Raw genomic sequence first — 22,621 nt, forward strand, 5'->3', positions numbered from 1 at the left:
GCTCATTTTGATAGTCAGTAGAATTTTATATCTTTCTTCAAACAACTGAACTTAAAATGAATTTTATGTTACATCTTAGAAGTTAGCACATTTGTGAAAACCTTGAAAGACATACAAAAAAAAATTTATAAATCAGTTGTGTCCTGATGTCTTCTAGGACATTCTGCTTAGATTCTTTTTAAATATTTAATATTTAACTTGTAATACTTTTCAGATTTGTTATTTTATTTAAAATTAATAATTACCTAACTGTGTGACATTGGGCAAGTCACGTAACCCCATTGCCTTGCAATCCCGCAATCCCCCCCCATCTTAGTTATTTGGTTTCCTCTAGATTTCTTCAATTTTTTCCTAGTTTAAACAGGAAGCTTTAGGAGCTGTATATCTATTATCTAGTATAGCTATCTATTTATATTTAGTATATATCTATTATTTGGTATATGGTTCTTATGTTTTGAGAATGCTTAGCCTTTTGATTCCACAATAGTTATTTTTAGAAAAGATCTTTAAATTATTCTGAGTCATAAAAGTATCCTCTAAAAGATTTAGTACTAATACCCTGACTTTTGAATTTTTCTGAATAATTTTCATGTAAATAAAAGAAATGTTTGAGTAGAAAAAGTAATCTCAATTTTTTGGTTTCCATCTGTTCTGTATCTGAAATTCTTTAAGCTGACTCAGTCTTCTGAAACAGGGGTTGAGCATTGTACTGATCATTGTTTCTTCCTAAGATTTTCAAAGTTGTCTGTCTCTTCAATATTGTAATTGTTAATCAAATGGAATCATATCTGTAAAGCACTTAGCATAATGCTTGATACCCTTTCTCTTTCTGATCATTTGACTGCCACAATGCATATAAGTTTTCCCATGTTTCTCTGAACCAGCCCCTTTCTTAATTTCTTAATACACAGTAGTGCATTCTTTCATGTTCTTCAAATGTCATAATTTGTTCAGCTATACTTTGCCACCATGAAAAATAATAGCTGCTATTAATGTGTTTCATACATTGCAGATTCTTTGCTACTTTTTTCTTGTTGTGGTACAGACCTGGTAGTGATATCACTAAGGCAGAGAGTATATACAATTGATGATTGTTGACTGAACCAGTTAACTACTTCATCAAAGGGATATTAATGTACCTGTTTTTCCACAGCCCCTTGAGCATTTGTTGTTTTCTTTTTTTTTTAAACAACTTTGTCAATCTGATACAATACCAGTATTGCTTTAATTGGGGTTTCTCTATATTAGTTACTTAGAGCATTTTTTCATGATTATTGATAATTTGATTTCTTATTTAATGTTAATATCTATCAGTTGGGAAATCTCATCCCACATTTGTAGTTGAATGGAATTGTTTGTAGGTCAGTTGAATTTTATGAACTATTCACAAGCATTTTTTATAGCAGCCCTGGTCCATATTCCATATTTTTCCACAAGGAAATGTTATCCCAGTGTTTGCCAAAATTTAGACTAATTTTTTAGCTCTCCCCTGGTTTGCCTGATTAATAATCCTCAAAAAAAAGAAAGAGTCATCTGGCATAACTTGTCTTTTTCTTTCTTTTTTTTTTTAATTTAAGGCAGTAGGACTAAGGTAAGGTCACACAGCTACACAATTATTGAGTGTCTGAGATCTGATTTGAACTCAGGTCCTCCTGACTACAAGGCCAGCACTCTATCTACTGTGCCACCTAGCTGCCCCGGCATAACCTATAAACTCTAGAATTTTTCCAGAAATGAAATTCAGTCTTGCTGACCTGAAGTTTACAAATTCTGTTGACTTCTCTCTTTTTTTGAAAATACTCATAATCATTCTTCTTGTATTCGAGTTCATTTGAGCTTTGAATTTTGTAGTTTAAATCCTTTACTCCTTTTACAAAGTACTTTTCTAAGTCCTAGTTTTATCTCATTTTTAATTTTTTTCCTCTGTTTCTAATTTACTTTTTTTTACACATGACTAGAATAGTCATGTTGTAAAAATAAACATAATCCCCCACACACATAAATTAAAAAACCTCATGAGAAATAAAGTGAAAGAAAGGGGAAAAAATGAGCTTCAGTCTGTGTTCCGATACCATCAACTTTGTCTCTGGGGAGCATCATATTCTTTATCATAAGACCATCAGAGAAGTTACTTCCATATTTTTTCACAGTTGATGTTGCTGATTGATAGTAGGGAGAAATGGATGGAGGGCATTGCAATTATTATATTTTCCTCTCTTCAAAAGTATGCTGTGGGACAGCCAAGTGGTGCAGCAGATAGAAGACCAACCCAGGGGCCAAGAGGCCCCGAGCCTACATCTCACTCCAGAGATCCAGTACCCAGTCAGTTAACCATCCAATCCCACCATCTTAAAAAAAAGTAAAAAAAAAAAGAAAATGTGTTATATCCGATTTTCCTCTCCTCTATCCCCTACCTCTCCCTTCACTTCCCCCGTCCCCTTTCTCCCATCCCCTTTCTCTCCTTTTTCTTCCAGATTTCTATGCCCTATTAAGTATATATGTCGTTTCCTTTCTGAGCCATTTCCGATGAGACTGAAGGATCCCTCACTTCTCCTCACCTTCTGCCATCCCATACCATTGCAAAAGCTATTCTACCTCTCCTTTCCTTTCTTCCAGTAAATTTCCTTTTCACCCATTGACTCCATTTTTAAAATATATCATACCTTCAAATTCGACTTGCTCTTGTGTCTCAACTATAAAAGCTTCTTCTAACTGCTCTAATAAATGAGAAAGTTCATATGAGAATTATCAGTATCATCAGTTCATCATCATTAAATCCCTCATAATTTACCCTTCTTGTCCATTCTCTCTATGATTCACCTGAGTCCTGTACTTGAAGATCAGATTTTCTGTTCAGCTCTGGTTGTATCAACAGGAACATTTGAAATTCCCGTTTCATTGAATATCCATCTTTTCCCCAGTTTTGCTGGGTAGTTGATTATTGGTGGCATTCCAAGCTCTTTTGTCTTCTAGAATTATCATATTTCAAGCCCTACAAGCCCTTAATGTGGATGCTGCTAAATCCTGGGTATTCCTGACTGCAGCACTACAATATTTGAATTGTTTTGTTCTGGTTGTGTGTAGTATTCTCTTTGACTTGGGAGTTCTGGAACTTGGCTATAATATTCCTGGGGGTTGTTATTTTTGGATCTCTTTTCAGTATGAGATTGATGGATTTTTCTCAATTTCTATTTTGCCCTCTGCTTCTAGGATATCAGGACAATTTTCCTGTAGAAATTCTTTTAAAATTAAGTCAAGACTCTTCCTGATCATGACTTTCAGGAAGCCCCCCTTTTTTTTTTGTTTTTGTTTTTATTTTAGTTTTTGCAAGGCAATAGAGTTAAGTGGCTTGCCCAAGGCCACACAGCTAGGTAATTATTAAGTGTCTGAGACTGGATTTGAACCCAGGTACTCTTGACTCCAAGGCCAGTGCTTTATCTACTATGCCACCTAGTCGCCCTCTGTTGTTTTTTTTTCAGTGAGATATTTCACATTTACTTCTAGTTTTTTTATTCTTTTGTTATTGTTTTATTGTGTCTTGATTCCTCACAAAGTCTTCAGATTCCTTTAGCTCTATTCTATATTTGAAGGATTTGTTTTCTTCAGAGAGCTTTCTTATCTCCTTTTACAGTTGGTCAACTCTGCTCTTTAAGCTATTTTTCTCCTAATTAACTTTTTGAACTTTTTTTTTCATATCCTAAACTCATTTTCAGTCTGTTATTTTCTTCAGTGGTTTTTTGATCTCTGTGACTAAGCTGTTGACTTTTTTTTTATGTTTTACCTCCCTTACTTGATTCTCAGAATCTTTCTTGAGCTCTGAAATAGCCTGAGACCAACTTCTATATTCCTTGGAGGATTTAGATGCAGAAGATGGAACTTTTTCATCTTCAGAGTGTGTATTTTGGTTCTCCATGCGACCAAAGTAATTGTCTATGGTCAGGTTCCTTTTTTTTCTGTTTACTCATTTTTCCAGCCTGTGTCTGGTTTGGAGTGCTTCTCAAGCATATCTTTTTAACTTAAAATCCAGATTTCCTTAAAGCTATGTGAAGACTGAATCAGCAGCTTCTTGACCTCTATTTTAAACATTATTGATTATCATTTGTACTGCCCAAGTTTACTGATCATTTCTCAAAGCTTTACCTATCAGCATATTATGGTTTAACTCTCCCTCCCTTCTCTTCCTTCCTTCCAAACTCACAGAACCTCTAAAGTTCTCAATTTCTCCACTATCAGAGGGTTTTTAGTAAATTCCAGGATCAATACAGGACACAGTATGATATAACAGTCAAAAATGCAATTTGGTTTAAGGTTGCACTGAGAGCCATAATTTCTTCAACCAGTATAGTCAATGTGCCTCAGTACTTTGCCCGAGTGTTTTGTTCATTCCTGAGGGCCATCATTTTAGTGATGAGGTTGCGCATGTACAAAGGGCAGCCAAGTTGATAGTTCTTGTTATTTATTAAGATTATTTGAAGAAATTGCCCTTATTTTGTCTGAAGAAGAGAAAATGGGACTAAGCTTGTTACACTTGGCCTTCAGTAGCAAAACTAGGAGTGTTGAGTTTATCTAGCCAGCCAAATGGTGCGTTGGATGGAGTATCAAACTTGGATTTAAGAAGCTATCAGTTCAAATTCAACTTTATACACTAGGAGTACCCTGGGCAAGTCACTTAGTCAGTGCCTCCTTCAGTTTCTTCATTTGTAAAATGGAAATAGTAACAACCACCCCCTAGGTTATTATGAGGATAGAATATTATTTGTGAACTTCTTTGGAATCTTACAGAACAATATAAATGCTCGTTATTTTTATTGAAAATTTGAAGCTACATATGTAGGCTAAACTTTAGAAAATGCTTTTTAATAATTACAGCTATGCAGAATTGAAATGGGCTGCCTTGAGGGGTACTAAGTAGTACCCCTCAAGTAGGGGTACCAGAAGGCTTCCGACAAAGCCTTTCATTTAATAGAAATTACAGACATTCTTTATTAGGGATGACTTGGTCTAGATGTCCAGAAAATTCCCTTCCATTATGGATTCTTTAAAAACTGTGAAAATCTGAATAATACTTTTGCTGGCTAGATTCTATTATAATGGAGATTTTTTTAATGTTATGCATTGTTTTAACTTCAAATTTGACACAACATCCTGTCCATAAGCATCTGAATTGGTTGATACGCAGATAGAAATAAATTTTCTTCTGTGTAAATTTAGATTCTGTGTTCAGCTCTACCAGTCTAGAAATTAGCCTTAGAGTCCCATCCCAAATTACTCTGGTTTGCTAAGACCATATTCTTTTGGGGTCATAATTTTCTTTTTTGCTGAGTATGAGTCATAGGAGAATGAAGTTGGAAAGAGGAACCGAAAAGCTACATGGTAACAGTAATCTTTTTGCCAGTTGACAGGTGAATAATTTCAAGAGTACAGGTTGTTTTCTGTTGTAATTATTCTAATCATATAAAAAAGTATCCTCATGGATAAATTAACATGAATGTCTTCCAAATTGAAATTATTGTGAGGGTTTTCTCACTTTCTAATCTGTTGATTAATAGATTCCAGTTTAGAGATTTTCCTTTTTTTGAATTTCTAATATAAATTTGTTTTGAGAAAATTATGGTATATGTAAAGGCTACCTGTAAATCAGAACATTAATTTTTAACATCACTTATTTAACATTGTGATTTTTAATGAAGGCAGTTAATATGATATTGGATAATTAAGGGCCTTTGGTGCTTTTAATAGGTATACATGGATATAAACATGGAAATAAAATTCGACACAATAAAGAGATAGCTTCTTATATGTTGGACATATTTGAGAAATGTCTGATTAGAACCATGCTGTAAAGATAGTTTAGTATTTTTGATTTTTAAGTATTCTCATTTGGTATAAGAAAAAAACAAAAAACTAAAACATCATGAATGTTGATTACTTTGATTTCATGAAACTACTTAAGGACAATATTATAAAAAAACTACCTGTAGTAAATTGTTAAACATTTTTCAAAAATAATTAAAATATAAATTTAAATGTCAAAGTGTTTTAAGTATAAAATACTCTGTAATTAGGAAATGAATTTTCAATCTATATTTGCACCTTAATACTAAGCTTTCCTATGTGGTGTGTGTGTGTGTGTGTGTGTGTGTGTGTCCTTTTTAGATTGTAATTCAGTGCTTTCTTTTTTTTCCAGAGAACTTATTCTAGCGCTGGGTTTCTTTTGTATTAATTCTCTTAAGCCCATACTTTAAATGAGTTAGTTGGTGCCCTTTCACCCCCGATATTATATTGATTTTAGATATTAAATATTGAAGAAAAAGTCTTTGAATTAACTGATTTCAAGTAATCTCATTTTTATGATCATTATGGTATTTTAAATTGTTATTTTTGAATAACATTGTGATTTAAAGGTTTTATTTTATTCATTTAGAAAACTTTTAAACATTACAATATTTTCTCAAGGGTTTTCCTTTTTTCTTCTTTCTCCTTTTTCCATTCTATTTTTGCAGAAGGATCTTTGGGTAGTATTCATTGTCCATATAGTATGCCTTCTATTAGGGAAATGAAATTTTTGAAAGCAGTCTCTTCAACAGGCCAACCATTTTTACCACAGATAATATATTTTTATGGGAATTTTTGCTTTCAAATTCATTGCTCTGTTGAAATGCACATTTGCATTGAAAAGATATTAGGCACTTTGAAATTAAAAAGGTTTTTATAATTTTTTTCATTCTTTTTTAAAGAAAAAACATTCAAATTTTTGGTCTTTTTTTTTTTTTCCTATCCTCAATCAGGCATCAATGCTATCGGCGGAAAATGATCCACTTGGTCCTTTGCCACCAGGTTGGGGTAAGAGTGCATGTTAATTCTAAAGGTATATAAATAATACTGGATTATATAGGAGTCTACAGTGTTTATTAATTTATTATTCTCTCCCTTTTTGTAAGAAAAAAGAGTGGATTCAAATGATAGAGTTTACTTTGTAAATCATAACACAAAAACAACACAGTGGGAAGACCCACGAACGCAAGGGTAAGTGAGAGAACACTGTTTTCAATTCATACTGCATTCAGCTTGCCTATATTTTTTGAAAATATTCTAAAATTGCAGTAGATATTATTGTTGTTGTAAAATCATATTTAACTTCTTTTAATAAATTTGTTTTGCAGTTTATTGCCTGAGAGTCCCCTTCCTGAGGGCTGGGAAATCAGATATACAAGAGAAGGTCTTAAGTATTTTGTGGATCATAACACAAAAACAACAACATTTAAGGATCCACGTACTGGAAAATCCTCTGTGTAAGTGATAGTATTTCTTTTAAAATATTACTTTTTGTTTTTGATAAAGCATTTACTTTAGTATCTGAGAATGTATAAGTAGATTTTAGTTATGTTTTTGATATAAAATCACTAGCAGTAGTATATTATAAATTCATTATTAGTGGGAAATATGATATAGATTTTTCCAGTTAACTAAAGTTAAATTCATCAATAAATATTTGACCATCTATATACAAATTATTTTATCAAGTGCTATAAAGATTTAATAGAAAGTGAGAGAAATAGTACCTTGTCTCCAGGGTCTGAAAAAAGAGAAGTGTGACTTAAGCTCAGGGACTTTATGCTTATGTTTTAACCAGTGAAAATAGTATGATTTTTTTTATTCTCTGTATATGGATGGCATTTTCCATCACAAGTCTTTTACAATTGTCCTCGATCAATGAACTTCTGAGAAGAGCCAAGTCCATCATAGTGAGTCATCACACAATGTTGCTGTACAACGCTCCTGGTTCTGTATACTTCACTCAGTTCATACAAGTTTTTCCATGCTTTTCTGAAGTCCACCCAGTCACAGTACTTGATCACACTTACATTTGTTAAGTTTTTTTCATAGAGTATGACTGCAAAGGTGAAAAGTGATGATAGAATCTAGTGAGAGGGGTTTTTTTTTAAGGTTTTTGCAAGGCAAATGGGGTTAAGTGGCTTGCCCAAGGCCACACAGCTAGGTAATTATTAAGTGTGAGACTGGATTTGAACCCAAGTACTCCTGACTCCAGGGCCAGTGCTTTATCCACTGCTCCAACTAGCCGCCCCGAGAGTTTTTTAAAGATAAGAAAACTTGTTTGCAAGCAACAGAGAAAGAATCAACTGGTACAGATTGAAGAACAGAGAGGAAAGGGATAAAGGGAGAGAAAGAGAGAGGGGATAATAGTAGATGCAGTCTGTTAGAGAAGACATGAAGGGATGGGAACAAGTATGATGTCAGAAGAAAGGGTAGCTATCTTTTATCAAAGACTGAAGTAAATGAAAATATATCAGAGGTAAACAAGATGAGAAGAGGGCACTCATAGCAAGTGAACTTTACTTTCTCAGTAAACTATGAGGTGAGGTCCTCAGCTGAGGGGGTGGGGGAGGAAAAATAAAACTGCTGTGGGAGGTTTGAGGAGCTTATTGAGAAGGAAAGATAATATGGTCACACCTTCACTTTAGAAAATTACCTTGCCAGCTTAAAGAGGATAGATTGGAGTGAGGAAAGAATTGAGAATTGGAGACCAATTAGAAGGCCATTGTAATACCCCAGCTTAGAAGCAGTAAGACACTAAAACAGAGTTGTTTTGTCCTTCATTTTTGAAAGAAGATCATGACATCAGGGAGGTAATGCTATAACAAGCACATGAATTGGATTTCAGTGAGGGGATGCTATGCTAAGTCACCAGTCTCACTTTCTCCTATGGAACCATCTGAGTCCAGTGACCAGATATGAGTCAATATGAGTGGCAGTGGCCCTGGATATGAAACACAGTTAAGTGGCTTGCCCAAGGTCACACAGCTAGTGAGTACCAAGTGGCTGAGGCCAGATTTGAACTCCTGTCTTCCTGACTCGAAGGCCAGTACTCTATCCACTTCACCGTCTGGCTGCCCCAAACTAGAGAAATTACCCATGATCACCTAGGTAGTAAGAATTGGAGGGTGGAAAATGTCAATAACTATAAATAAATATCTATTTTCCCAGTTTTGTAAGATTTTTGAAAGTAATATGCACCTATATTGCAGAAATTCTTTATGAGGATGGTATAGATGTGCTTTTACCAATGATAATTCAACAGCAGTTGTTCAATCATTTTTCAGTCATGTCTGACTTTTTGGTGACTCCATTTGGATTTTTTTTGGCAAAGATACTGGAGTAGTTTGCCACTTCCTTCTCTAGGTCATCTTACAAATGAGGAACTAATGAAAAAAGGGTTAAGTGACTTGCCCAGGGTCACATAGCTACCTAATAAGTGCCTCGGGCTAGATTTGAACTCAAAAAGGTGTTTTCCTGATTTCAAGCCCAGTGCTCTATCCCTGGCACTCTCTAGCTGCCCACTTAACAGATGACTACTACTAGTTTAAAAATCATCTGGTTGACTGAAAAATGGATAGAAGAAAGTATCCTACTGTTATTTTTCATTTTTAAAAAAAGATTTTCATTTGGTATGGTATAATACCCTCCTAAAGACTTTTCCTACAGATATCACATATATAGAAATTATAAAAGGTTCTTTGAAAACTGAGTACAGAAATAACTTTTGACTTTTTGCAACCATCATGGTGGAAGTACAGAGTAAATTACAAACAGAAGAGGTTTTTCTTCCAATTAGATTGTGTGGTGCTCCAGATAGTCCTATTTATGTTCATCACATCAAGCCCCTGGATATTTCAGAGCCTTTTTAATGAGCCATGCAGGAATGAAGACTAGTTCTTCAGAACTGGACCACCAGTACCAATATCTTGAACAAGGCAAATAGATAGTGAGGTAGACCCAGAGTTAAACAGAAAGAGAAAAAAATTGGATTGAGTTTTGCACAGTATTTTTTTTTATGTTTTTTTGTAAGGCAAATGGGGTTAAGTGGCTTGTCCAAGGCCACACAGCTAGGTAATTATTAAGTGTCTGAGGTCATATTTGAACTCAGGTACTCCTGACCCCAGGGCCAGTGCTCTATCCACTGTGCCACCTAGCCAGCCGTCCCTGACTTTTGCACAGTATTTTAAATGAATTTGACCTCTCTGAAACAAAAGTCCATTTTTAAAAACATTTATATTCTTCTAGTGTTATGATTCTATTCAAATCTTAGAAATTATAATTTTTGTAAAACTTAAAGGACATTGAAAGAGCAATGGTTAGTCAGTCCTATAATGGACAGGAGCCAACTTAACATAGTACAGATGGGGGGGGTTACATATAAGTAGCATTAAGAATCTCATCAGAGTGATATAGAAGTGAAAAAGGAAATGGACCAGTGGAAGGGAGCAAACTATACCTGTCTACTATATCAAATATAAGGGGGCAGACCATCCTGTCTTTATTATGCCCTTCTGAGAATACTTAAGAAAGAGAGACTTACTCCAGCTTTGTTATTAAAATAGGATTAATCATTAGGGTTAATTGGGTTGTTTAAGGGAGTTTACTCACAGAAGGTCAGTTGTTCTGGGAAGCAGCAGGACAAAGTAACATTCAGACCATCCCTGGCCAGCTAGACTAGGTGTTCTATAGAAACAGAACAAAGAAGGCATATTGTTTGGATGGCCCGATGTATTGGGCAAGTTTTACCATGTGATAATTGGAGTTTCTTTTGTTATTTACATTTACTGAAAGAAATTTTAAGGTTTTGTTTTTTTGTTTGTATTGTGTTTTTGGAATCATAGCTCACATTGCCATTCTGTCATACTCTCCTACAGCCAGACTTAGTGTGAAAACAGATAGTCCACTTTCATCCTTGGTGTCCACTCAGTATTTGAAATGACTGTATAAACTTAAATTGTTGTCGTTGTGAATTTAAAAAAATGAAATCTTTGTACTTACTTAAATACTTCAGGATCTCTTGAGATATAATAAAGCTCTTCCCCAATACATTGAATTATTCTGTGCTTTTAGAGTTTTTTTCATTATCTTTCCTCTACTTATTGCCATTCTTCTTGCCTTTGCCTTCTTACTGCCATTACTATCTCTGCCTTGAATTTTCTGTATTTTATATATTATCATTTTAGCAAAAATCTGGGAATCACTGCATAAAGAATATATTCATGGACTGTGTAACAATCTTGTTTCTCAAAGTTTTTTCATCTTGTGGTTTAGAATTGTGTAGGTTCAGGGAAAGAATTGACTGCTAAAAATCTGACAAAGCATTGTTATGTTTTGTTTATAGGATTTTTTTTACCCTTAGTTTAAAAGAATGTCCAAAACTGTTCACTGAACATTTACCAACAGTGTCTTCATAACTAAATCTGATTACCTTTTTCAGTGACTCATTCTTATCTTTTAGTTACTTTTGAACTCCTTGTTTTTCTATTACCCTTTTCTTCTTGGGTTTTTCTGATGCTGCTCTCTCTCTCCTTATTCTCTTCCTGCCTAATGGTCCCTAGTCTCATTTTTAGGGCAATTTACATGTTCCACCCTCCATATTTTGGTCTCCACCAAGGCTATTTTGGGCTTTCCTGGGTCAAAAGTGCTTTTGACTATAGCAGCATATATTCAGAGCCAGAAGGATTTATAGCAGCCATCTGGTACAGGTCTCTCTTTTATACATGACCAAATTAAAACCCAGAGAGGTTAATTCATTGTCTTCAAATTCACATAGGTGATAAAATTGAGATCTTTATACTCAATTTAGAGTACTTGGGTTTTTTTTAATATATTCTCCTGCCTTTCCTTTTCTCCTTTCTCTAAACTCTCTCTTGGTAATTTCATGAGGTTCCTGGGGTTGAACTCCAGAATTACTGTATTCAGTACTTATATTTGACCAGAATTCCTATCCATCATCACTGGCTAGCTACCTATAGGACTTCTCCACCTTGAATGCCTCATAGATATCTTAAACTCTGTCTAAAATGGATTTCATTGTCGTTGCCCCCAAAATCCATTTTTCTTCCTAAATTTCCATATTTTAAAGTCACTACCACATTTTTTTATTCATCTATTCTGAGTCATTTTGATCCGCACTCTCACTCCCTGTATCCAGTTACTTGCCAAGTTTTAGCAATACTTCCTCCACAAGAAATCTCCTGTTCATTCGCTTTCTTTGTAGTTAACCTAGTCATCATTTTAGTTCAGAACTAAAATAACTTCCTGTTATTCTCCCCACCTCCAATGTCTTCTCTTTCCCAATTATATTTTCTATATGGATGCCAAATTGATATTCCTAAAGTGTAGCTCTTATAATCATATTACTCCCATGCTTATAAAACATCATTTGGTTCTAGAGACTCATATAAAATGTAAACTCCTTTCTTTGTCATTTAAAGCTTTTTACAGTATGACTCTGGACTATCTTTCCAGATATATTACACAGAAGTCTCATTTTGCAATCTAAATTCTAATCAAGTTGGTCTACTTGTTCCCCATAAATATCATTCCATTTCTTGACAAAAACCAGTTTGTCTTCAGATAAATGCAATACAGAGGAACCAGTAATACAAACTTAGCTTTTCTTTTTTTTTAATATGATCAATGCCATATTTTATTTTTTATTTATTTTGTTAAATATTTCCCAATTACATCTTTTTTTGTTTTGTTTTAATTTATTTTTATTAAAGATATTATTTGAGTTTTACAATTTCCCCCCATCTTGCTTCCCTCCCCCACCCCCCTAAACTTAGCTTTTCTTTGTAACTCTTTATATCCTGAGTATAATTATTTAAATAAATATTTCTTAGTCACGAATATAATTTGGAGTAATAACAAATGTGACTTTAGAATTACTTCTAATTCCTCTGCATCTTGGTAGATGATTTCACAAATTACTATAACCAAAGTATTTCCTGCTTCATACTAGCTTTCTGAAGATGAGCTGTTGCAAAATTAACCACTTCACAGAAACAGTCCATTACTAGACACCAGGTAGGTTAGAGTCTTCTAGGATTCGCACTTTACTGACATAACCATTGAACTCTTAGAGTTCATTTCATAACACTATGAGATAGCCAAATAGGACTTCTCCATTGCTGAAGGAGCATCAGATAACACTTGAGTAAAAAATGAAGCTATTTTTAAAAGTGAATTATTGCTAAATGCAATTTAGAATTTTGTAATCTCCATTTGTGGAAGAGCTGTTTTGGTATTTTTCTTTCTTTTTTTATTCCTAACATTTATTTAGCATGATACTTTACATATAATAAATTTATATTTTCAGTATACTGAAAATTGAACTTTAACTTTTCCTTGAACATTTAAATATAAAAATTATTAGCTTTTCTTTACTTGAACAAAGGACAGAAGCAGGAAAAGAATGTTAAAGTTAGACATGTAGGTTTTAACTACATATGAAGAACTTCCTAATTTTTTTTTATTGTATCAGTCTGCCCTATTAGTTAAGTGAATTCCCCATTAGTAGAGGTTTTCAAGTAGAAGCTAGATGAATTTCGAGTTTATTCTAATTCCAAGTTAATATATTTTACTAATTTATTTTTTATTTCATTTAGAACTAAAGGCCCTCAAATTGCTTATGAACGCAGCTTTAGGTGGAAACTTGCACACTTCCGTTATTTATGCCAGGTACTAAAAATATAGCATTCATAAGGTATTTTTTGTCTTGCTATAAATTATATACATATATATATAATGATATTATTTTTATTTCTAGTCTAATGCACTACCCAGTCATGTGAAAATAAATGTGTCTCGTCAGACACTGTTTGAAGATTCTTTCCAACAGGTAAGAATATATTCAAATTTACTAATTTTGACAAAAATAGAGAAATGCTGTTGCTTTGTTAATACATTTGATAAATTATTGAGGTTATTATGGTTTTTCTTTTTACTTTTAAAATAATACAGAAAACATTTACTTGGAAATTTTGTTTGACTTTGTATTTATACCATTCCATCTACACTGATTTTTTTCTGAAACCACCTCCTTTATTTCATGTGGCACAATAGTACTCCGTCACATCATATACCACAACTTATTTAGCTATTCCTCAATTGATGAACATTTCTTTGATTTCTAATTCTTTGCCACCTCAAAAAGAGCTGCTATAAATATTTTTTGCATATAGGTTTTTTCCTTTTTGTTAACTCTCTTTGTATTATAGAGAACCATGCCACCTAGCTTCCTCTTTATTATGATTTTTAAAAAGATAGTGATTGAGCTTCCAAAAGAACAAATAACATGAACCAAAATGTAGGTAAATGAATGAGCATAGTTTGCATGTGTCAGAGTGAGAAGATTGTCTTAACCCATGTTAGCAAAAAGTTCAGTTAAATACATATTTGTACTTGATTCTGTATTGCTTGATACACTTCTCAATTTTTCAGAGATGCATTTTCTTTTGAGCTAGACTGAAAAACTCCTTAAAAGTCACAGGCTGTGTCCCATGATAGTGCAAACTGTTTCTCTGAATTTTTACAGTGGTTTCAGATAAAACCTTTTTTTTTATTTAGATACTTTCTTTCTTAGAATAGTAGATTAGATTCTACCAGGCACAAAATAGCCCTTTGAATTATTTGGCAATAGTGATTTCCAAATATGGTTTTAGAATTGTACAACTTTGAATACCACTGAGTTAAAGAAAGCTTATAAGATATGGAAATATGTGAATTTGATCATCTAGTTCAGTGCTTTCAAACTAAAATAGATGAACCACATTGGTGTAAAAACAATTTAGTAACATTTTCTATGTTCTTTTGTATTTTTTAAAATCAATTTTAATTTTATTTGGGCAGCACTAGATTGGGACGGCATTGCTTACATTTTTGAAGCATTTAGTCTAGATAAACATTTAACAATTTCCTTGCATTGGGGAAATGTTTAAAAATATATATAGTTTTTTATGTTTTTGGATTTGTTTGCTTTTTCACCAGATCATGGCTCTAAAACCCTATGACCTGAGGAGAAGATTGTATGTAATATTCAGGGGAGAAGAAGGACTTGATTATGGTGGCCTGGCAAGGTAAAAAGACAAAACAAATGATACCTTTTCAATACCAAGAGTACATTATGACATAGATAATTTCTTATAAAAGATCAAATGAGTTGAAATAATTATATGAAAGTCATTACTACTTCAGGCACCCTGCAATGAGTTATTTTGTAATTATGCATAATATTATAATTTATCTTTTCCTATAAATTCAGATATTTTTATTTTAGGTTTTATTAAAATGAAAATTCTTCCATGTTTTTAATAGTTATTTGAAATTCTAAACTATTGAATGAAACTTTGCTAATTCATTTCTCCTGAAATTGAATGTCTAAGACTTCCCAGATGACCTTGTTCATAATTCTTATTTATCTTGCATCATTTATTCATTTTGTAACAAAATAATTTTTTTGTATCCTCCTTACTTCTTCAACTATGGAGCAATGGATAGAGCGTTGGCCTTGGAGTCAGGAAGACAGGAGTTCAAATCCAGCTTCAGACACTTGACAACTACCTGTGTGTCCTTGAGCAAGTCACTTAACCCTCACATCTAGGACCATTTCCAGTCGTCCTGATTCATATCTGGCCCCTGGATCTAGATGGTTCTGGAGGAGAGAGTGAGGCTGTGACTTAGCATCCCCTTGCTCAAATCCAATTGACATACTTGTCATGGTTCTCTTCAAGAATGGAGGGCAGGGTCGGCTAGGTGGTGCAGTGGATAGAGCACCAGCCCTGGAATCAGGAATACCTGAGTTCAAATCCAGCCTCAGATGCTTAATAATTACCCAGCTATGTGACCTTGGGCAATCCACTTAACCCCATTGCCTTGCAAAGACCTGAAGAAAAAAAAAAGAATGAAGGACAAATATTCTTATTACTTCTTGCACCAATCTTGTATTTTCCTAAGCACCTAGTGTTTTTGACAGTTCTTGTGATCTTAGAGTTGTGAGTACTCCTTCCAGCAGTGCACAGCCCATCCATATTTATTCTCCTGTATGAAATTAAATGCAGTCTAATTCTTTCTCAGAAAGTTCACCCAACATGCTAGGATCTTTCTTCCATATCATGCAGATGCCAACAAATGCCATAGTTGCTGGCTACTGATTAATCCTTACTCTTACTTTATTGCCAGCTCATCTTCCTTTTTTTTTTTTCTAGTTACTTCACTTCTCTGATTTGATAATTTTCCAGTACAGTTCTTTGTTGATGTTTGATGAATTAATGAAATAGAAATTTATTTGTTTTGTTAATGGTTTTAGTTTATTGATGATCCATTGACTACTAAAATAAAGCTTCTTATGTGTTGATAGCCTTGCATATTATCAATCAACAGAAACAAATAGTTATATCTAGGGCATATACTAAAAACCTTGGTTTTTTTCCTCAGGAAAATTTAAATGTGTACTAGAAAATATTTTTAAAAGTTTGCATGTGCTAATTATGAAAGGAGTGGTACAACTAATGGGTAATAAGAGAATGCATAATAAGAAATATTAACTGGGAAAAAATTAATCATGAGTACTTTGTGGAGAAGGTAGAATGTAAATTGGAACTCGAGAACCTCCTTTCTGTTCCCTATTCACCCCTGAAAAGACATTTTGACTGAATCTCTGTGAGCAAAGGGTGTGGAGGTAGAACGGTGTACGTATTTTGTTTGAAAACCAAGAAGTATACTTCTTGCAAAGCCAGTACACATGGGAGATTAGTGAGTGATATACTGGGAGAGTTAAGAACTTCCATGCTCAGCAGAGTTTATAATTTACTGCACCCATGAAAAGAATGCATGAATCTTGCATGATGAGAGATGTTTGTTTAATTTATGCCTATTGATCATTTTGTACCTGTACATTTAGTAATTGAAGGCATGGAATAACTTGATCTTGTTTTCTTTCTTGTAGAGAATGGTTTTTTTTGCTTTCCCATGAAGTGCTGAATCCTATGTATTGTTTATTTGAGTATGCTGGAAAAAGCAATTATTGTCTTCAGATTAATCCAGCATCAACAATCAATCCAGACCATCTTTCATACTTTTGTTTCATTGGACGCTTTATTGCAATGGTTAGTTCTTGATTTTTAAGATTGCAGTTTTGTTAACTGAATTTAGAATTTTGTGATATCAAACACATGACATTTTTCCTTAACTGAAAGCCAGTAATCAAGGAAGAAAGTGTGTACTAAAACATTAATTTCAATATATGAGGATTTTTTAAAAAGACACTTGCAAGGGCAGCTAGTTGGTGCAGTGGACTCCAGCTCTGGAGTCAGGAGGACCTGAGTTCAACTTTGTCCTTAGACACTAATTACCTAGCTGTGTGACCTTAGACAAGTCATTTAACCCTTGCAAAAATGGCAGGGGGGAAAGGACAGATACTTGCTCCTAATTCATACAATTAGGAGCAAGTATCTGTCCTTTCCCCCCTGCCATTTTGATGTCATACACATCAAACCTTACCATCAGAATTTATGTAGCTGTTTAATTATTCAATCTTCCAGAGAAAGCATTCACTTCTCTCTTTGTGGATGTAGTATTATTAACTCAGAGAGACCAATTCAGACAGTACTGGATAGTCTTCTGTTTTATTATATTGATTCTAATCTTAGAGGAATTCAAAAAAAGGAATAGTAATTGTAGAATAGAATTAATATTTAAGGAAAGGCACTCTGTAAATGGAATATTTCATTTGGAATCAGAAGATCCCAGTTTCAGTCTTACTTTTTATGCTTATTAGTTCCATGTCCACAAGCAAATCATGTATATAAACGTAAATTTTTTTATTTTTCTGGGCAGGCACTCTTTCATGGAAAGTTTATTGATACTGGTTTCTCTTTGCCATTCTATAAGCGTATGCTAAGTAAGAAGCTTACTATTAAAGATTTGGAATCTATTGATACTGAATTCTATAACTCCCTCATCTGGATAAGGTTTGTAGCTTATTATTTTAAATAGCTCTATTTCTTGAAATTTGCATTTTTGTTAATATTGTTATTATTCTTAATCCAGAGACAACAACATTGAAGAATGTGGCCTGGAAATGTATTTTTCAGTTGATATGGAGATTTTGGGAAAAGTGACTTCTCATGATCTGAAGTTGGGAGGTTCTAATATCCTGGTGACTGAGGAAAACAAAGAAGAATATATTGGGTAGGATGATAGAGTTTAATAGAATCACACTAGTGAGAACTCAAAATTTTGTTGCAAGGTGATTTAGATTTTTTTTTGTTCTCACAAAATGCTTTATAGAAAATTTGACACCAAACAGACCCTAAAATGTTACTTGTTGTCTACCTTATTTCTTTCTCTTTTTCTTTTCTTGCAAGACAGTGGGGGTTACATGACTTGCCCAAGGACACACAGCTAGGTAATTAAGTATCTGAGGTTAGATTTGAACCCATGACCGGTGCTCTATCCACTGCGCCACCTAGCTGCCCCTGCCTACCTAATTTCTACAGTTTGAGCTCATCATTTCTTTTGATCTTTATATTATTAATATATCTTTATGTGTCTAAATATAAGCACTCTTCATAATAATGTTGGAATCTTGGTTAAGTGTACTACCCTATACAGAAAACAGGTAAGAAAGTAATAATGAATTAAACTAATCACTGACAATGTCCAAAAGTTTGGAAGTCACTAATTCCTTTGGATCTTCTTTTTCTTATATTTAAACAATATCTTTAACTTTCTACTACCTAGAGATGTTTTAATAAGTCATTTATCACATAATTTTGGAATTTCCATATATGTGAAAAGCACTGATGAATGTTATAGACATTTAAAAATATTTTAAACACTAATGCAAAAACATTTAAAGCACTAGTTTTGCTTCAATAAATTTAAACATACAAAAGTATGATAGCTAAGATACTTAACTATCATAGATTTGCCAAACTATTTTTACATAATAATTGCCAGATGAGTTGCCCATGCATTTATCAAAAAGTATAAAAAGGTAGAGGTCAGTTACTTGACTAGGAAAAGCTTTATGGAGAAACTTGAGGAGAAGAGTTGCTATTTGGTTATGGAGAGGAAGAAAGGATATTGTATTGGAGGATTGTAAAAGTATTTGTTTCCTTATGAGGAAAGTATTACAAAAGTAGGAAGTATTAAGAAGATCCTGTATTTTTATGCTAAATTTAATTTAATTTTATTGACTTATTATATTAATCTCTGTACCTTAGCAATTGAAGGATGGTTTGATTTATTTTAATATTATAAAATTTAAATACATGTAATTTTCTATTATCACTTTGGACAGTGATTTTAATACTTAACGTTTAGGAAGAAAGGATTCTACAATACTATTGTTGGCTTTTTTTTTTCTTAGCCTCAGTTCATCCTGTATCTAAAATAGAATTCTGTTTTACTCTTGTTTGAATTATATCTTTAATATATAACATTAATCACCAAATGTGGCAGTTTTTTCCATCTTGTGATTTAGTTCCTGAGCATGTAAATTTTGGGACCAAAATATTGCCATCCTTATTTTAAATAGATCTAATTATGGGCTCACATATGTTGCTTTATGTAGTATTTTCTTTAAAGTGAATATGCTCATTTAATAGCATTGGAAAATTGAGGGGTGGAAAAAAACCTTTATATATGAAAATGATTATAGAAGATCCCAAGATTTCTAAGCAGTTTTCTTAATACTAGGATGTTCATTTTAAAAATATCTCCTTTATTTTCAGTTTGATGGCAGAATGGCGTTTTTCTCGAGGAGTACAAGACCAGACCAAAGCTTTCCTTGATGGTTTTAATGAAGTTGTTCCCCTTCAATGGCTTCAGTACTTTGATGAAAAAGAATTGGAGGTCAGGTTCCTTTACAGTGATATTTTAGAAAATAATAAATTTGTAGAGTATCTTCTTCTATGGCAAGTATCTACATACATTGCATTAAATAAAATTATTTTGATTTACTACTGTTTCCTTAATCATCCAAGGCAGGAATTTTTCCTGAAGGCCCTCTATCTGTGCTAGTTGAAAATAGTTTTACTTTTCAAAATACAATACAACTTTCTTTCCTTTCCTTTCCTTCCCTTCCCTTCCCTTCCCTTCCCTTCCCTTCCCTTCCCTTCCCTTCCCTTCCCTTCCCTTCCCTTCCCTTCCCTTCCCTTCCCTTCCCTTCCCTTCCCTTCCCTTCCCTTCCCTTCCCTTCCCTTCCCTTCCCTTCCCTTCCCTTCCCTTCCCTTCCCTTCCCTTCCCTTCCCTTCCCTTCCCTTCCCTTCCCTTCCCTTCCCTTCCCTTCCCTTCCCTTCCCTTCCCTTCCCTTCCCTTCCCTTCCCTGCCCTGCCCTGCCCTGCCCTGCCCTGCCCTGCCCTGCCCTGCCCTGCCCTGCCCTGCCCTGCCCTGCCCTGCCCTTCCCTTCCCTTCCCTTCCCTTCCCTTCCCTTCCCTTCCCTTCCCTTCCCTTCCCTTCCCTTCCCTTCCCTTCCCTTCCCTTCCCTTCCCTTCCCTTCCCTTCCCTTCCCTTCCCTTCCCTTCCCTTCCCTTCCCTTCCCTTCCCTTCCCTTCCCTTCCCTTCCCTTCCCTTCCCTTCCCTTCCCTTCCCTTCCCTTCCCTTCCCTTCCCTTCCCTTCCCTTCCCTTCCCTTCCCTGCCCTTTCCCTTTCCCTTTTTCTTTTCACAAGGTAGTGGGGTTCAGTGACTTGCCCAAGGTCACACAGCTACGTAATTATTAAGTGTCTGAGGCCAGATTTGAGCACAGGTACTCCTGACTCCAGGACCGGTGCTTTATCCACTGTGCCATCATGCCACCTAGCCACCCCCAGTACAACTTTATTTAAAAATGTAAAAAAACAAGCAGTTTTACCTTGTAACCATAATTTGCTGAAGAAATTTGTCATGGATGATAGTCTCTGAAGTGTTTCCCCAAGTTAGTGGCCTATACAGAGAAATAATTATATAGGGATTTTAGAGGGTAGAATTCTGGACAAATAGCTATGATCAAGGCACTGATTATTTTGTTTAATCCACTGTGCTAGACTCTGTAGGGAAAAAGGGGCTAAGATAAGATTCCTGCTCTCATAGGTCACATCATCTTATAGATATAATATACAAAAGAGTTAAAAATTAAATATTGAAATAATATAAAAGTTAAGCCTTAGAAAAGTCTCAAGGGGGCCTTCATGGAAGTTCTCAAACTTAGATTTTTTTCATTTGACTTCTTCAGAATTTCTAAAATAGAAGATGCCTGAACTTTTTTTTTTCCTGTGTTGACTTTCTTTCTACTTAGTCTCTTTATAAATCAGTAATGGATTCCTTTGATTATTCCCACCACCTTCCTTAATTGCTTGTGTGTCTTGGCCCTGGAATCCAGTTATCCCAAATCCTGTGTAAGGTACTTGTTTAACTGGGTCTAAAACTAATGGCCATTTTGCTTTGCAATCAGTCATAACCCTAGAAAGCCCTTCTAGCAAGGGAATTAAGCAATTAGGACAGTAAGATCAACAAATGTTTATTCACCAGTCTGTAAAGCAATAAAAATTAATTGCTTCTGCTTTAAGATATCTAATCTCTTTTCTTAGGTTTATTTTCCTCTTTCTAATTCTGAGACTTCGTTCTCCCATCAGTTACTTTTGTCATATAATTACTATTACTATAACACTACTATAAATTTCTAAATTTTTTTAGGTTTTTTTTTTAATGGGGTTAAGTGGCTGGCCCAAGGCCACACAGCTAGGTAATTATGAGGCCCAATTTGAACTCAGGTCCTCCTGACTCCAAGGCTGGTGCTCTATTCACTGCGCCACCTAGCCACCCCTTAATTTCTCTTTTTATGGATTAAAAATAATAGCTTGGGGTGGCTAGGTGGCGTAGTGGATAGAGAACCGGCCTTGGAGTCAGGAGGACCTGGGTTCAAATCTGGTCTTAGACACTTAATAATCACCTAGCTGTGTGGCCTTGGGCAAGCCACTTAACCCCATTTGCCTTGCAAAAACCTAAAAAAAAAAAACCCAGCTTAATTTGGAGATAATTTATCAATACATTTAAATTAGCTTTTGCTCATGTTAAAAATGTGTTGAACTCAAATGTGAGGTCAATTTTAAATTTTCCTATTTGTAAAAAAATAATACCGTTTTCCAGAGGCAAGCAATTTGTGAAAACTCAGTCCTCCAGTCCTGCAGAGAGGTGGTTTCCAAACTTTTTTAAATCATCTCTATCAGTAAAAGATTTTAATCTTATACCCCAAAAATTATTTTTACTTTTAAATGATAGAGTATACTATTAATATTAACATATTAATGTTTGTCCTTCATTCTCAAAAAAGACCATGACATCAGGGAGGTGATGCCATGAAATGGATTTGAATGAGGGAGTACTGTGCTTAGTTACCAGTCTCACATTCTCCTCCAGAGCCATCTGGATCCAGTGGCCAGATAATAATCAGGAGGACTGGAGATGGCCCTGGATGCAAGGCAGTCAGGGTTAAATAATTGACTTGCCCAGCGTTACACAGCTAGTAAGTGTCAAGTGTCTGAGGTCAGATTCAAATACTAGTCCAATGCTACTGCTCTATTACTAATACATTACAAAACATATACAAAATAGAAATGGAAAAGTATGGGACCAAAAAAAATTAAGTTATTAATTATATTAAATGCTTTTTTACTGACTCAAAATATTAATATGTCAGCAATATTACTAAATAAACTTTCTTTAAAACCATGGTTAAATATTTTATGGTACATCAGTTCTAAGATGTAGTTCTGATTTTTTAACATTTGCTATAAT

General features: G+C 34.3%; 1 protein-coding gene across 7 annotated transcripts in view; it reads left to right on the top strand.

The window, feature by feature from the left end:
- Positions 1-22,621, top strand: part of WWP1 (WW domain containing E3 ubiquitin protein ligase 1) — a 135,411-nt gene that overhangs the window by 99,892 nt on the left and 12,898 nt on the right. For all 7 annotated transcript variants that reach the window (XM_074199594.1, XM_074199591.1, XM_074199592.1 and 4 more), the window contains 10 exons: positions 6,789-6,843; positions 6,942-7,026; positions 7,164-7,292; positions 13,452-13,524; positions 13,613-13,684; positions 14,833-14,921; positions 16,790-16,949; positions 17,680-17,813; positions 17,893-18,033; positions 19,581-19,701. In XM_074199594.1, the coding sequence (XP_074055695.1) occupies positions 6,789-6,843; positions 6,942-7,026; positions 7,164-7,292; positions 13,452-13,524; positions 13,613-13,684; positions 14,833-14,921; positions 16,790-16,949; positions 17,680-17,813; positions 17,893-18,033; positions 19,581-19,701 (1,059 nt within the window). The remainder of the gene's footprint in view (positions 1-6,788; positions 6,844-6,941; positions 7,027-7,163; positions 7,293-13,451; positions 13,525-13,612; positions 13,685-14,832; positions 14,922-16,789; positions 16,950-17,679; positions 17,814-17,892; positions 18,034-19,580; positions 19,702-22,621) is intronic.

The sequence above is a fragment of the Macrotis lagotis genome, chromosome X, assembly GCF_037893015.1.
Source record: "Macrotis lagotis isolate mMagLag1 chromosome X, bilby.v1.9.chrom.fasta, whole genome shotgun sequence".
Lineage (NCBI taxonomy): Eukaryota > Metazoa > Chordata > Mammalia > Peramelemorphia > Peramelidae > Macrotis > Macrotis lagotis.